Source organism: Heliangelus exortis, chromosome 5 (genome assembly GCF_036169615.1).
Source record: "Heliangelus exortis chromosome 5, bHelExo1.hap1, whole genome shotgun sequence".
Taxonomy (NCBI): domain Eukaryota; kingdom Metazoa; phylum Chordata; class Aves; order Apodiformes; family Trochilidae; genus Heliangelus; species Heliangelus exortis.
Window position 1 is genome coordinate 6132429 of NC_092426.1, and position 17356 is coordinate 6149784.

General features: G+C 43.0%; 1 protein-coding gene across 4 annotated transcripts in view; it reads left to right on the forward strand.

Annotated features, from left to right (window-relative positions):
• SYT16 (synaptotagmin 16) overlaps window positions 1–17356 on the forward strand; it is a 64174-nt gene that overhangs the window by 22049 nt on the left and 24769 nt on the right. For 3 of the 4 annotated variants that reach the window (XM_071745315.1, XM_071745313.1, XM_071745314.1), the window contains 2 exons: window positions 2460–2505; window positions 2741–3367. In XM_071745315.1, coding sequence (XP_071601416.1) covers window positions 2800–3367 — 568 coding nt within the window. In that variant the 5' untranslated portion in view covers window positions 2460–2505; window positions 2741–2799. The remainder of the gene's footprint in view (window positions 1–2459; window positions 2506–2740; window positions 3368–17356) is intronic. The other variant, XM_071745316.1, reaches the window with a different exon arrangement.

Consider the following 17356-nt stretch of genomic DNA (forward strand, 5'->3'; position numbering starts at 1 on the left):
AAGAGGGAGAGGATGGGGGGAAAAGCCAAACAAAGGCTAAACGGAGTTGGGCACCCTGGAAGTTCTGTTTTGCCTGTAGAGGCAATCGAGGGATGATGAAGGCAATTGGGTTGCAAGTTGTACAGTTCTGCTGCAGGTGTTACTGCAAAGCAGTACAGATTTTGGGGGGTGAAATACACTTTGGTGTCCTATCTATTGTTTAGAAACCATTTATTAGGGTTCTCTGGATTTAATCTAGACATATTTCCAGGTCTCAGGTAGAACTGTGGTTGTGTGTGTGTGTATGCCTCATATTTGCCCCCACCCTACTTAGAGCAAGACAATTATCAGGTTCACTGCTTGGTACATGTAAGATGCATGTTCAAGTCCTTTCTGCCTCTTTGGATGACTGAGTGAGCACATCCAAGCCCTGCAGGGGACTGTAGATCAGTTTTAATTCCATGGCTAAAGTAAAATATTTTCTTGGAAAACTCCCTCTGTCTTTATGGCCATGATACCAACCTCCCTTCTGCAGTCTCTCCTGCAGGACCATGATGTTCACCCAAGCCATGGTGCAGTCAGCCACAGCATCTGGGAGAAGTGGGATGGTTCTGTTGGACCAGTTGGGTGTTAGCTCTGAAATTTAATAAAAAGAGGAGCTAACTATTCCCTGTGCAAACATCACAAGTCTATGTTCTGTTGATTTTTAGAACAGATTAGTGCTTCACTTTAGCACCCATATGTTTTATCTGCATTGGTTTGATCACTCCTGGATGCCTGCATCCCTCCAAGGGCTACTGCTGTTATATATCTTGCTGCTGAGATGGAGGCAGTGTTATGAAGTACTCCTTTCATCAGAAATTCAATATTAATTTGCTGTTGCCTGTCAATAAATAACAGGTTAAGAACATATACAGTACTTACCCACCCCAATTTATCTCCTTCCATGCTTGAGAGAATCTCACTGTTACAAAAACTCTCCTCCTAGTGACTTCTCTGTTGCTGTGGTTTACCAGTAGCAAATCTGCATTATGCTGAAAATGTGGTGTTTGGAGTGTGTGAACACGTTAGCCCTGGTAGAAAATAACTTTCACAAAGCAGAGAGGCTTTGGCAGGGGTAGAGCTGGAAAAAGGAGGGTGGAGGAAGGGAACAGCTCACCTGGCAGGTTATGCCATGGCATTGTCTGTGCCTTGCCAAAACCCTAATGCATGGCAGGGCACATTACCTGGGTCCCAGGGGCTGAGCCAGAGGTCAGCAGCTGACAGGTGGATACTGGAAAGAGTAAATGCCCTGAGACTGAAGAGTGTGTAAAAGCCATCAGCTTTTAAAATGCCTTTAGTAGTCTACATTCATTTACTGGCCTTGTTAGGGCTGTAATTCTTAGTAGATACTGAAGCTGATAATAAACTTGTTGGAAGTGTCTGCAGCAGCAAGTCAGCATCACTGAACAAAATTATTTGGCACGGGTGGTTCAAAAAGAAGAGACCTTTAAAGTCACTGATCTCATCTGTAAAAAAAGCTGTTCCCCAGACAATGTGGGATCACCCTAGTCCCTCCTCCATTAAAAAATTTGAAACACTGGATTTCCCACTACTTTTATCTGGAGACTATTTCACAAGGTAGTGCACATTGCAATACACATGTTGATCTTATTTTATTGCTGTTTTTACTGTATTTACTGTTTCACAATTTGATTGCTCCCAGACCTCTAAATTCAACAAGACTCTAGTATTAATTTTTGAACCTTCCTTTTGCTTCTATTTAGCTGCATTTTAGCCTTAAATCTGCAACTGTTTAATTATTTCTTCCTGAATCCATCATCCTATTTGTAGGTTTCTATTTTTCTTATTCCTAAAAGAATATCTGTCTTGTAATAATGTGGGCAGATGTGTATCAGGCAAAAAGACACCTTAACTTTCTGCAAGTTATGTTTTTATTTAGGGTTTAGATGAGTTTTGAGAAAACATATCATATCAACATGGAATCATGGAATGATTTGGGATGGAAGAGACTTTAAGATCATCTAGTTCCAACTCCTCTGCCATGGGCAGGAGCATCTCCCACTAGACCAGGTGGAAGTTGCTCAAAGCTCCATCCAGCCTAGCCTTGAACATGACACCCATGCTTTTGTTGACTTCTGTTCCCAGTAATTTAATACCTATAATATTCTACTCCCTGTGTTTCTTCTTTTTTTTTTTTTTTTAATGTTATTTCTGTGAAGGCCAAAACAACTTTGGGTCCTCTAACTCTGTAGGCAAAGAGGGCTTCTTCCAGAGTCTCTCTGGAGCAAAGCATTTGAGATAGTTGGGCTGGTTCTGCATGCTTTGGGCCTATCACTTCAATCAATCAAAACAGAATTCTCCCCAAATTGTTCTCCTTTCAGTTTTCCCACCTGGACTTCCCGATGTTGAGGATATGGTAGAAGTCAAGTCCAGAAGATTGTGATTTTTGACTGCAGGTTGTTTTGTATTTTTTTTAGCAGGTCTCTTCACAGCTGTCACCAGAATGTGCACACTTCAGAAAAGGTACTTCTGTGTTTTTATTTTTATGAGTTTCAGCAATTGGATTAAAGTTTTCCAGATCTCTGCAGGAATATGTGTAGTTTGTCCATCATTTTGGGATTTCTAATAGTATTCTTAATAACTAGAAGTGTTTTTTCCATTTCTCCTCTAAGTTCTAAGCATCTTACATAGATAGTGTGTCGACAGTTGTTGATGGACAAGCAATTTACAGTAATCTCTTCTGGTGCTTATTCTGTAGCTCCCTGAATTATAAGTGACATGCTGGGGAAGCTGAACAACTGATCACCAGATACTGGCATGGTGTTAAACATGGCTTCCGAGTCTGCTCAGAATTTCCTTCAGCCACTGTCATCTTGGATGTCTCAGATATACGAAGCTATCCAACAAGCTGGGGGCTCTATATCTGCTTCACTGCTGAACTTGAGTGGCATGGGTCGTAAGTCAGAAAAAGAGAGGAAGAGGGACTTGGAGAATAGTGGAGGAATTTATGAGGACTATTCTGAGGAAGCAGATGACGAACAACACTTGGACCTCTGTGATGAAGAGTACTTCTATCCTAGAGAAGATGGTCACATTGTCACTTCTGATCTTGCTTCAGAAGACATCCCTCCTGGATCTGAAATGGGTCTGCAGGGGCAAAAACTGCTTAAAAATACCACCAGCTTACCAGAACAGTGTGCTGAAAGCACCAGGTCCTTGACAGCCAATGGATTCTACTGGACAAAGGAAGATCTCCAGCCACTTGATCAGCTTCCTCCCATTGCTGAGGAAGAAGGTGAACCCTCCGTGAGGATGGGAGGTCACAAGTGCAACCTCAGCTTGGGTGGCTCCTTAGGAAATAACAATGGCAAGGGAAGTTTTGCAGGTAAGCAGCTAGCATTCATCCTAACTGTATTATTCAGACCTCTCTTTTCTAGTATTCATTTGATTTCATTGCTAATCTGCTTATTATGTTCTCTGCTGTCTCTGTTTCCCATAGCTGAAATAAAACTCCCCAAATCCCAAAGAAAAGTCTAACCTTGCCTGTTTCCAATTCTCCTTTGTGAGACTAATCTCATTGAAATAAGTGGACATCTCCAGGGTAAAGTGCTGTGTATTAGAAGGCAATTGGGCCCTGTTGCAAGGAGTATTTTCTTCCCCTCATGTTTTGTTTCTGGTAGCAGGACCCTTCAAAGGGAAAGTTTAGCCTTAAGCCTTTGCTTTGAGAACCATCTGCCTTTGCGTCATTGCTATTAAAGATATATATATATATAATCCCAAACCTTGTTTCTTTGTGCCAGGAATCTCAAGATGTTACTGTGCCATGTGCTGTGAAATGCTGTACTAAAAAGCCAGCCATATCTCATGATTTTATGGATGAAAGGCTCCCAAATCCTCCCCTCCCACCACCCCCACAGGCTTTTCAAAATAAGGCTGAAGAGGACAGCAGGCAGGAGATTATGGGAAGAAGAACTGAATTTGGTATTTGCAGTTTTAAATAGGCCTAACTCTGAGTTTGGATCATTAAATGACACGAGCAGCTTTTTAGTCGATTGGGTTCAGGGCTGAATTTCAGCCACATGAGTTCTACTCATGAAATATCACTGCGAATGCAGCTGGAAATTAAATGGGTCCCAGAGGACTGATGAAGCTATAAGAAACAACCCCAAGCAGGAAAGCTGCAGTCCTGCTGACAACATCCTGGGGTCTTAGTGGATCAAAGCCACTCTTCATGAATATATGGGATAAGGGAGGAAAGGAGAGGGAGCAGGTCTACAAGAAGGAGCTGGTAATGAACTTGAGACTCACTGAGGGTCTCAGAAGTTGGCTTCAAATATCTAAATTAATTTTTTTGAACTCAGATAGTAGATGCTCTTGAGAATGTTTGTTTTGCAATGACCAAGAGCTTTTCATTGCTCTTGGCTTCTTGTCTTACATGTTTTGCCTTTTCTGTGCAGATTGTGGAAGATTATACTCTCTTTTTTTGGCATTTAATAGGAATATCAGACTGAGAGGGTATAAACTTGATGGTGTTCTTTAATGAATGTTAAAATTAGCTCTTTTCTTTCTCACTATTCCTTACACTGTTACGGCCAACAAGTAAATAATTAAAATAAATAAGCTTTGGGTCTATCTGTTCTGATTCCCAAACTGGGACTGCTTTTTTCATGTTCCAGGTGAATGATTGCCAGTTCTCAGGTTAAGCACCCTAGAGCTGTGTCTTCTTGGAGCCCAACCTCTAACCTGTAGAGATCCTCTACTTTCTGGCACCCTTGTACATTGCTCTGTGGTACCCTGCCCACAGGGTTTGTTCATAGGCACCAAGTCAATGCTGCAGGGCTGGATTTGCTGTGTGTGCTTGGATTATGTGTCCAGTGTGTGCACAGACACCACTGAGCATGGCATCCTCTGTCCTTCCAGGGAGTGCTGGGACCATGGGTCCTTCTGAACAATTGCTACCCAGGGTGCAGCCTTGTGTCCTGCATGCCCAAAAGGGGTTGGTACAGTGATTCATGGCCAATCCTGGGGCTCCTCAGAGGATGCTGGGGAGGAACCATGAGCTGAATTCTGATGGTGGCCTCCAGGTCTTTGTCCTGTCTCTGGACTACACCCTGGCTCACAGTAGATGGGAGAAGAGGTGGTGAGCTCTCTGGGAAACAGGGTCCAGGAATGAGCAGTTTTTTACCTGCAGTCCTGTCTGCAGGGATATCTGAAAGGAGGCATCCTTAGAAGCATGTGATAGATCAGATGAATTTTCCTGGTAAGAGACAGTAAAGTAACCCATCACTGCAGCTAAAGGAGAGGGTCCCTCTGAAGCTCTGTCCCAGTTGGCAGCAGGTACTGATCAAGTTGCTGTTGCACTTTTTCAATATTTGTTTGCTTGCCTTCTCAGTCAGCTGCCTGGACCCATTGGGGACTGTCCAGCTGGCCTTACAGAGCTCCCCAGCACCTACATTGCAGCTGCCTAGAGCTCTCTACTTCCACTTCAGAGGGCATTGGGTTGCTTTTTATACCAGAGGGAATGTGACTCCCAATGCTCTCAAATTGTCTTTTATCTTCTTATCTCTGCAATCCACTGCCCAAATGTCCATCTGATGGTCTCAAGACATTACAGTCATGATGTTGGCTGTTTGGGAGTTGGAGAGCTGGGAGCTGATACCTTTTTTTCTCCAAACTATGTAAGTTGTATAACAACAAAGAAAGTGCTGAAGTGTGATTTGAAAATATCTTCTGCAAGATCTTTGACGTGGAAGAACTGGTTTTGCTCTTCTAAGTGACCCTTTACTTCCAAAGCACACATATGCTCTTTGTATTTCATTTTTCAACTCTTTATTTTCTTTTTTTTCCTTAGATTCATTCTCTAACACCAGGAGTATGAGCTCTTCTGGTGGTAAGCTAGACATGCAGAGAAATTGTAATACCCTGGCAACTTAAAGTTTTAGTGATCCATTAAAATGATCGAGAGAAGATGTTTGAGGTATCTTTATTTCTGTGAGCTTTGTTACCTAACCCTAAGTGACAATGTAAGCAAGCATATGGGCTTGCTGACAGTCAGCAAAGGCATTCAGTAGCATCAATATTAGCTTTGAACATTTTTCCTTCCATTTGACATTTTTTCCCCCAGTTTTGCAAAATACATATTTCCTGTTTACCCTTATATTCTTTTCAGAACATTGCATCTTGACTTTATTTCACTTAATGTACCATATTCCTTTCCACAAAAGAATATTTTAAAGCTAAATTGGCACAAAACAGTAGCAATGCTGAATGCTTTTTGTTGCCATGGAAATATTTCTGGGCACTTACTGAAGACCTGGTTGCCAATAGTAATGTAACAGAGAAAATAGATATGCTTCATTTAGCAGTCACTGGTGATTAAAGAACTACAAAAACCTGTTACAAGGTCATTCCAATATATAGCTAATTTGGTTTAAGGAGGGGGAAACCCCACCAAACCTAGATGAGAATAATTTTATTTTGAAAAAGATGCAAACCAAAATCCAGTAGTTGTTCCCCTCTCTTAGATTTAGGGCATTTTTCTGAGATAAAATAAAGTTGCAGTTAAAAAACATCATAACCCTTCCTTCTTTTTATCAAATACATTTTTTATGACATTTTTCCTTCCTCAGAAATGTTCCTTAGCTCCCAAAGTTTCTTTTCTGAGGCCGCAAAGCAACACAGACCTTACTGAAAACACATCTTGGGCTTAGAGATCTAATAGTTTGTGAGCAATGAAATTTTTGGCTTCTAAAGTCAAACGTGTGTTAGGTCCATGCATCAGGATGCAGCTGAGCCCCTGTCTGTACTTCAGTGATGCTAGTAATGTTGTTTCAAGGTTTCAAACAAATGCAGGGAAAAGTTTTTTTGCTTTGGATGATTTTCATTCACGATGTTAGAATGAGGAGGGAGCTCAGCAGGAAGGATTGCAAAGCTGGGTGTTTGGTTTAAGAGGTTAATGATGGCAGACCCATGCATGCAGATCCCTGCCACCATTCACACTGTAGTTGTAAATTTTGCAAATACAGATGAACTCGATTGCAAAGCTTCCCTGAGACCCTTCTTCATGGTCCAACCTCAGTGTTTCTGGTAGGGAACAGTCTCCAACTGCAGAATGAGGAAGGAGCAGCCTTTGCATCCCCCCCCACAGCTGAGATAGTGACTGATCAGCTGACTGGGGGTGGATGGTGAGAGTATGGCTGCCAAATCCATCGTTGCACATTTGGCTTAAGAATTGAAAAAAAGCAGTGGAGCAATAAGCCACTTCTAAAAGTAGTGCTCTGCAAGCAGAGAGGGGTAGAGCTGGCTAGTCCATCTGCTTCCCAGTCTGAATCTATAGACAGAAAAAGCCATAATGAAAAAGATGAAGAGCAGCAATAATTGTGGCATGGACACAATGGCTTTACCCCAGTTCTTCTTCAGGGCCCATGTCCTTTTTGAACAAAAAGTCAAAGTGACCATTAAATAGCAGTTTCAGCAGACACTCCTCTGAAAAGACACTGGGGACAGGCACACCAGCAGAGCCCAGTGTTCTGAATAAGAGCTGAACTATTTTTGCACCACAAGTTCTGTGATTGAAGAGTCTCCTGTGCTGTCTGACATTGTGTTGATAACACTACTGTAATTTATAGGTGAGCACTACACTTAAACTGCATGAAGCCTTTGGAGATTTTTTTTCCCCCATCAATTAGATAATCTCAGTCCTACCTAAAGATTGCATTTCAGTAGCACTAAAAAAAAAAATCTTTTGACCTTGGGATACTAGGAAGTTTGACATCCTAATAGGAATCTTGTCGAGATGGCTCGATAGTTATCCTCAATACATGTGTAAGGGGAGGCATACCTCTGAGGCTCTGGGAATTTTTAAAACTAGAAAGCACAATTACATTTACCTCCCTTGGCCCCCAGCTTAACACAGGGGTCATTGATTTTTGCCAGTAATTGCTGTAGTAGAGGAAATTATTCTTTCTGCTGTATATCAGCACCCCTGACCTCAGTAAAATGACTCTGAATATGGCCAGGAATTCCTAGGCAAGAAATGAGTTTTCATCACAATTAACCCATCCAGCAAAATATACCCATTTGAAAAAAATAATGATGTTGGTTTCATGATAAATGAAACTTCTGCTTGAACCTAAGAATAAAATTGATCAATGGCCAGTTTCCATATAAAGATCCTAAGGTGATAAATTTTATCACCTGTCTGGCTCTGGAGCCAGCCACTGCCTGAGCCAGAATGTAGCCCTATAAAAGTCAGTCTCTATACTCAAAGGGCATTTAAAGAGGCTACACTGAATCAATGGTACCACTAGGACTGAGTGAAGGAAAGCAAAGAGAGACAGTGGTCAAAAGCACTTCTCAGGAAATCCTCTGGGCTGCTCAAGTGGGAGAAAGCACAAACATGACTGGGGATGTGCAAGTGGTCTCTGAAGAGTGTGGGACGAGTCCACAGCTTTCTGAAATGGAGTGGAGATATGAGTTTGCACCAAATGCTTTCTCTCTGGGAAATTCAGAGCCACTCAAACTGTTTGTGCATAGACTTTTGTCCTTGTGAAGGCAGCACCGTGTTCCCTTTTACATCAAAAGTGCTCCTCTGCAGTTCTGTCTTTTCAAAGTTTGAGGATTGTGAGAGATCCTAATCCATTATGCCAAAAGTAAGTGGGAGTACACAGTAGCCCTGAAGGGAGGGTGTACTTTGGCACCTCAGCTTTACAGCTAGGGGAATGGAGCAAAAGAGTGGTTCAAAACACAGCTTGTCAAAGGTGCTACTGCAGGCTCTGTTTCGGGCCTGTCAACATTGCTGTTCATCTTCAGTTGGTGATTTTTAGACACAGTGTCTCTGTAAACCCACAGCAGATCAGTAGTTTGGGTTTTTACCAAGTTCCTTGCCTGGAGGGCAGAGCTTCCTAGCTCCCTAGGGTGCATGAGTAAGGATGCTCTGTTCAGGAGTACTAGTCATCTGCTCTTGTTGTCTGGAAGGTTGCATAAGCTGTGTGGAGAAGGATGTAATCGAGAGGAAGAAATGGATTTTGTCATTCAGTGCAGTTACAGAACAAATTGTGTGTGTGAGCGTGTGTGTTTCTGCATGTATTTTCTCATCCACTTTTGCTAAGTGGCATCCTCTTCCCACTCCCCATATGGCAGTTGCGACTCTGTCTTCCTCTGGGAAGGTTGTTTAGGACTCAAGAGGCTTCATTTACCAATAAACAGCATCTTGGCAGCATCTGGGAAGTGCTGCCTCTCTCCTAGAAACCCTGCTTCCTCACCCTCCATCTCCTACTACAGGCAAGGCAGGTGTGAAGGATCTCCTTGTGTTGTGATGCAGGTTACGTGCAGGTGTACTAGCAGCCCTGTGCAGAGCTGGAACATAGTATTTCTCTGTGCTGATGCAAGCGGTAGTACTTTTTGTCTTGTTTGTTGGGTTTTGGTTTTTTTCCTTGTGTGTGGGTTTTTTGTTGTTGCTTGGGTTTTTTGGGGTTTTTTTGCCTGTTTTTAAGTTGCAGTTGTTGGTAGCTTTGTAGAAGGCTACTTACTCAGACCCATGGTGCCAGGGAAATAGTTGAAGAAGGGAATATCCATTAGGACCTCTGGAAGCACGGATAGTCTATCTCTCCTTCCAGCCTCCCAGCATAACAGCACAAACCCCACTACTGTAAATTTACATGAGATGAGATCATGCTGCCCAAAAGTGAGCTGGTGTTGATCCTCATCTCACAAGGATATGACTTCCTTGTGCCCAATTAATTTTTGGCTGTTGTAATTACCTGTTGGTAGCAGCCATGGTTTTGTGTGCCCTCATAGACTCCTGAAACAATTGTAGTAACTAAGGGGAAAGACTGTAATGAAAGAAAAGGGGAAGGTTACAGTTGTAGAGGGAAAAATGTGCAGTTTTATAGACAGTGAATGGCATTGTTGAGCTGTGAGTTATGAGGAAGGTGTGGTTGGACTGTACCTCTGCAGGTGCTGTTTGTGTGATTCTCATGTGGTCTCCTCCATCTGAAGGAAGGCTTCAGAAATACCTATTTGCAGGCCAACCCGAATGACTTTGGTTGAACCTTAAACCAGTCGATAGCAAAATCTGTAGATAATTCCTTCTAATGACCATGAAAATTGCTGATGCTCTCATGGCTTGATCACCCTTCCTAAAAGTTCCCTGATGTTCAGGCAGGGCATTGCCTGTCGAGAGAGCTCAGTAACCATGTGAGATGCAGCATCCCTGAAGGACTCATTGCACTGGGCATAAGTGCTTGCCCACACAAGCTGGGCACTTGGAGACATTTCTCTCCTCAGGCTGAGTAATATTCAAGCCCATATGGTCTATACATATCAGCATAATCTGTGTGGGAGTATTTTCCAGCAAATAGTGTGAGAGTGGTGGTGCTGGAGGGAAAGCCCTGAATTTGGATTAATGAGAGCGCTGAGTGTCACAGGGTCAGTTCTGGGATCTGGACTTACTGCCATAAATAATGCAGCTATAAAACCATTGGGCCTGAGAGTGCAGTTTTGCAGCTGTCAGTAGCTGATCATAGAATCATAGAATCATAGAATCATAGAATCATAGAATCATAGAATCATAGAATCATAGAACTGGCTGGGTTGGAAGGGACCTCAGAGATCATCAAGTCCAACCCTTGATCCATTCCCACTGCAGTTCTGAGCCCATGGCACTGAGTGCCACATCCAGGCTCTTTTTAAATATCTCCAGGGATGGAGAATCCACCCCTTCCCGGGGCAGCCCATTCCAATGCTTGATCACCCTCTCAGTAAAGAAATTCTTTCTTATGTCAACCTAAACCTCCCCTGGTTGTGCAGCCTCAGCTGCACAATTGCAGCTGAGATTTGTTGTCCTTCCCTGACCACAGAGTTGTGCTGCTTTCCATGTCTGGCCTCACCAGCATGTTACTGTGTGGTGAACCCAACAAGCTCATCACTTCATCTTCACCTGACCCCTTTTTGAATCAGGTGAGTTGGCCACATAGTTGCTGAAGCAAAAATAAGAGGAAGATGGAAAAAGAAGGAGAACAGGATTGTCCCTTTTGGGTGACAGCTTTGGTCCTGGACACATGTTGTTGCTTCTGCTGTGCTGAAGCCTGTGATTTTTCCAGGGGTGTCATGGAAACGGTTGTGCTACAGTGGTGGTAAAGGGGGGGCTGTGGTGAATCAACCCTCTGGTAGCAAACAAAGTTTCAATTAGAAAAATCAGTGGGAAAATAAATATCTGCCTTGTTGCAATGCAGTTGTTATCCGTAGCAACCCCAAACAAGTATCTTTGCGAGGGAGTTGATTTCCACCCTGTTAATCAGCAAACAAAGACTTGTGGGTGTGAAGCTAATGGTGACAGCCTTGGGTGCTATGAATGGTAGGTAATCCACATGGGTTTAGCAGGTTGTGAGTGTGATGTGCTTTAAAGAGAAGCAAGAGTCAACGTCCTGGCTCGTCTGGGTGTGTCCTTGGGCAGTTTTATTTCTGCTAAGTGGAAGGGCATTTTCTGGTAGAAGTTAGTGACAGTTCAGAGAAACTTCCTTAAATGTGATGGAGAGACCTCACAAAGTGACTCCCTTGCATCAGCAGGAAAAGTGTGTCTCCAAGCCAAGCAAACAAGTAGAAGAGGCAATTGGTGGGAAACTTGAAGGGATACAACCCGATTGTGGTGTGAAAACCACCATAAAGATTATCATAGAATCATAGAATGCTAGGGGTTGGAAGGGACCTCCAGAGATCATCTAGTACAATCCCCTTGCCAAAGCAGGATCACACAGGAACACATCCAGGTGGGCTTTGAAAATCTCCAGAGAAGATCTTCCACTACCTCTCTGGGCAGCTTGTGCCAGGGCTCTGTCCCTCTCACAGTAAAGAAATTTCTCCTCATGTTGAGGTCGAACTTATGTTCTAGCTTAAACTCATTATTCCTTGTCCTGGGCACCACTGAAAAGAGATTGGCCTTGTCCTCATCCCTATCTCTCTTGAGCTGGGGAGCCCAAAACTAGATCCAGTGTTACAGTTGTCTTTTCACCAGGGCAGAGTAGAAGGGGAGCAGAATCCCCCTAGTTCTGCTGGACACACTTTTCCTGATGCAGCTTAGGATACCATTGGCCCTCTTGGCCACAAGGGAACATTGCTGACCCATGGAGAATTTACTGTCCACCAGGACTCCGAGGTCTTTTTCCATGGAGCAATATTTACAAAGTGAAAGTTATTTGGTGGAAGGAAAGGACAATGTTTTGTAACTCTCTGGCAGAAAACCCAGCAGTTTGTTTAATTTCTGAGCTCATCCAGCCCCACACAGCAGCACATACACAGCTACAGCTGTACCCTGCAGTGTCCCCAGTGCAGACACAGCGTCTGCTGACAGAAGGTGCTTTTGTTTACAGCTGATGTTTTCTTCAAAGCAACTTAACCTGGGCTGGCAAAGGGGTGTAGGCTGACTCATGGATGTAACTGCATCCACACCAGGGGTTTTCCAGGCTTAGCAGGGTCTCCTGCAGTGTGTAATCTCTTTTTCTTCCAATGCTCTGACAATCTTGGGCCTGTGCTAATAAAACCCAGTAGCATAAATGAAGCCTGACTCATGCTTACTCCACATGTAGAATGTAAAGTAGGTGATTGGGAAAAGCAGAGATGATTGTGCTTCTGCTTCTTGGCTGCCATTTCTTTTAGCTATGGAAGAACCTTAGGCAGCAAAGTAAGAGTCAGTTTGAAGCTGATTCCCATGTTCCTACTTTCAAAATCTAAATTTGGGAGTAAGAATAAAGCAGCAAAGAAAAGATGTTGATTTTCATGCTGTTTGCTGTGGGCAGTTCTCTATTTCTTTGAACAGCAGTGTGCAGAATTGGACTTTATTGCTCTGACTGCTTTATTGTTCAGCTACGGAGGTGCTTGGTGGTCAGAGCCAAATAATGACCTACTTCTCACTACTTTCTGGCTTTTCTTGTTTGATTTTGTTTTCTTTTTCTTGGAAACATCCCCAGAATGAAAGCTGCCAAGTTGTGATTCTCTCTGCCTGCATCCCATGCAAGCACCCAACTATATTCACCTCAGCAGACTCACAGCTGGTTTGGCCATGGAGTGAGGAGAGGTGAAGAGGTAGAGATTGATGTGTTGCAAAAGCAGGATGCTGTCACTTCTCACTTAGCAAAGAGGGGGGGACCTTTTGTGTACCACTGAGCACTAAATGGCTCCCTGATAGGTGTACCTGCCAGAAAAGGGTAAAACCACATGGGCCTGGGTGCAAGGAGAAAGCCCAGGTGAAAGCTGACTTCTCTTTGTTAGTAAATGGTGTAAGTATTCACTCACAATTATATGCACAGACTCTATGTCCATAATGGCAGGTGTAGAAATATGGGTTTACTGTATCACAGTGCATTCTGCATCCATGTTGAGTGCATTTGTGGTCTGGGTGGATGGTTTAGATTTTGTTTTTTTCTTATAAAAAAAAGGTTTTTTGATGATGGGATTGTGTCTCTAAATACTTTTGAGCATAAAGAAGGCATGGGGTACTTTCCTCCCTTGTGAAACCCAGAAATCAGGTAGTTGCTTTACTTTGTCCTTGTGTTTGAACTCCCAGTTCAAAAAGTTGACAGCCAAGAGCAAGATGACTCCAGAATGGACACTGAAAATCAGGGCCACAGCTGCATAGAGATTGGTAGGAGCAACTCCTTGTGTGTTGCTAAATGTTCCCTTTACAAAACATTCCTCTTTTTTTATTTTTTTTTCTGAGAAGCTTTAACACAGCCACTGCTGCACTGGGTCTTTTCAGCTTTCCAAAAGAAAAAACTCCTTTCTTTCTGTGTGCAGTTCTGGGTTTTGCTGAGTTAGGAGCAGATGCAGATCGATTCTCTATGTCACCCTGTTCATGAAAATTTTAAGACCAGGCCTCTGTGTCCCCTTCTGTAATACCAAGGAACACAGCACAGGGCACACTTGGGATCTGCAGAGTATATGCATTATTCATTGATGTACTGATGTTGTCTTTGGTTATATGATCAAATACTTTTTTTTTTTTTTTTTTTTTGTATCATACTCCTGCTTCCTTCAGGGCTTGGTGATGCTCCCATTGAAACTCCGAGTGATTTCTGTAAAGCAGAATCAAAATCTGGAAGAAAGTGGGCACACAAGGGCAGTATTAAATGTGTAGGAGAGCAGAAATTCGGCATTTGTGACCTTTTTATTGTTCAGCCAAAATGACTGTTGGTTGTTTTTGTTTTCTTTTAACACACAGGCACACAGGATGCATGCAGTACATCTATATTTATTTTATTTATTTACACCTGCACTATGTATTTTGTTTTGTTGTTTTGGTTTTTTTTCCTTAGATAAGCTTTGAACAAATGGTAAGTTATTCTTTGTACTTGGCAATACAGCAGAGAGTTCTTGAATTATTTATTTCATGCATTTTAGCTTACTGTATTTGGATGCCTGTAAGCTAACTTTGTAACTAACTGCATGTTAGAAATTTCTGAATAAATAGTGGTAGTCTGAAATACTTTGCCAGAAAAAGAGGTCACCCTCCTTCCTTCTCCACTTTCTCTGGGGGAAAAAAAAAAAATCCCACATGCCTTCTTATGAGTGGGGGGAAGCTTGTTTGTAAAACAGATGCTGCATAGAAGTAATTGAGTCGAAGTTGCTAGAATTATGTATATGCTACACAACATCTGCAGTTCTCAAGATGTATTCATTATCTTTCCAGAAATTAGATTGTAATCACGGGTCCTTTATTTAAGTTTCCATGGTGACAGAGAAAATTGTTTCCCCCTTGTCCTTTCCTAAGCAGGACACTTGTGTATTTGAACGGTGAAGATTTTTCTGTCCCCTGGGTAAAGTTAGTTTTATTAATACAGAGATATTAAGTTGACATGGAGCTGTCTGCTGTTCAGGCAGAGATTCAGCAGCAGAGATATCAAGCATTTGCTTACAGATTCCCCAGTGCCACCGTTTAATTAGCCTGCATGCTTCCAAATGCTAGCAGGAAATAGCATCCAGAGTCATAACAAGTGATGCTTTGGGGATTTGCAAAGTCAGGTGGCCATTAACATATCAAACCAGGCCAAATTCCACCCCCCCATCTTTTCACCCTTCCTCTTCTGTCCCAGGAGAAGGGCTCTGCAGGGCACTGTGTGGAGTTCACCTCAGGGAATGCCCTCACAGGAGTGCTCCATTCTTGTGCTCTTTGTGCACTTTCTTGTAGTAATTAGAATTTTACTACTCATTAATGTGCATTTATAGAAGTTTACAGCCTCCTGTCCATGGATTTTAATGTTACAGTTATTTTAGAAAATGGCGAATGATGTGGCTTAGTTACGAAAGATGATACTTAAGGGTTTTTGGCAATCTGCTTGAGTGAAAAGTGGACTTCTATTTATACTGGAAAAATTTTCAATTTTTAATCTTAAATGCCCCAAAGATGTAAACGTACAAATAAAACTTTGCAGCATTTGCCAAGCATTTAAATTAATTTTGTAGAGGTTGCATAAGCTGTAGGTAGGGAATTGACAACACAGTTGGCTGAAAAGAAATGTTTAGTTTTATTTGTTTTGATTATTTGAATAGATCATAGACCATCTAGGCCATAGGGTTGTTACAACTTGAAATATTTTTTCTTTAAAATAAGCTTCAAAAAATTTTTTTTAACAGCTTACATAAAAATAATACATTTTTATGACAGCTGGCCACTGACCATTTACAAACTAATGTCTAAAACCTTTTTCATTTTTATCAGAATAGAAACACTTAGCTTTTTCCTCTAGTTGAGAGGCAGGCTTATTGTCCAACTGTGCCAAATGAGACCAGAGGGTCAAATCTACCAGTGTGGGAGCATGGAAAAAACCAGTTTCTGCTGGCCTGGTGAAGGGAGAAACAGTTTGCTTTGGTACTGCCAGCTTTCTTGCTCTGTCCTCTCTGCCTGAGGAGATGAGTGCTGACTTCTGTGCAGCAGCAGGAAAATTTATGGAGCAGTGATAGCAGTTGTCATCAAGTTTATACTGCACATTTTTAATAGACCTAACACAGTGTGTAAAAAGTGGGATCCGGTTCATATCATTTCATACAAAATCTATGATGATTCTGTGATATTGTATCATGGGATAGTTTGGGTTGGAAGGGACCTTGAAGGTCATCTAGTTCCACCCCCTCTGTCACAGGCAGGGACACCTCCCACTGGACCAGGTTTCTCCAAACTGTATCCGTCCTGGCCTTGAACTTCTGCCAGTATTTCACCACCCTCACAGGAAAGAATTTCTTCCTAATGTCTAACCTAAATCTCCCCTCTACAAGTTTTAAAACCATTGACCCTTGTCACAGAATCACAGAATCATCCAGGTTGGAAGGGACCTCAGAGATCATCAACTGCTTGATCCACTCCCACTGCAGTTCCCAGCCCATGGCACTGAGTGCCACATCCAGGCTCTTTTTAAAAACCTCCAGGGACGGAGAATCCACCACTTCCCTGGGCAGCCCATTCCAATGTCTGATCACCATCTCTGTAAAGAATTTTTTCCTAACCTAAACCTCCCCTGGCAGAGCTTAAGCCCATGGCCTCTTGTCTTACTGAGAGCTCCTTGGGAGAAGAGCCCCACCCCCCCCCGGCTCCAACCTCCTTTCAGGGAGTTGTAGAGAGTGATGAGGTCTCCTCTGAGCCTCCTCTTCTCCAGGCTGAACACCCCCAGCTCCCTCAGCCCTTCCTCATAGGATTTGTGCTGGATTGCTTCACCAGCCTGGTTATTCTTCCTATAGCTACATGCCCTTGTAGAAAGTCCCTCCCCAGCTTTCTCGTGCAGGTACAGGTTTCCTGACCTGTAGCCAGCTGATAGGAGATTTGAGGTGAAAAATGGTGCTTTCCCTGCCAAACGAGCATCCCTGAGAAAGCTGCCCTCTACCTGTTCCTCTGCAACGCTCATTTGTTCAGCTGCTTGGATTTGCCATAGCAATTATCAGCCTGAGCCTTGGCAACCACGCTGTATACTTCATGCTCAGGAACCAGCAGCAGGCTGCCCGCACTGAGCTGAGCCTGTTCACACTCGTGTACACACACCTGTACCTACACACAGGCTGCTCCCTGTCCCCACCACTCCCTTCTCTGTCTGTACCACTGGGTCAAACCCTCCTGCTCTTCTGCTTCCTTGATGGCCTGGGGGTCAGCAAATGCCTCTGACGTGCCTTTTCATCCTGACAAAGCAAGGCTGAGTGTATTTAGTCTCTTTTGACCCTTCCTTCCACCCCCTAGAAGGTATTCATACTCTGATGAGGGTGCAATCCTCTCCTATTCAAAGCACATGTTGGTAGCAGCAGGGGGAGGGTGCTCACAGGGAAGTGCTCAAATGCCCATCTTCTTCTAAAAGTTACAATTTGCATTGGTCTCCCCAGTTCTGTTGCTACTGGCAGA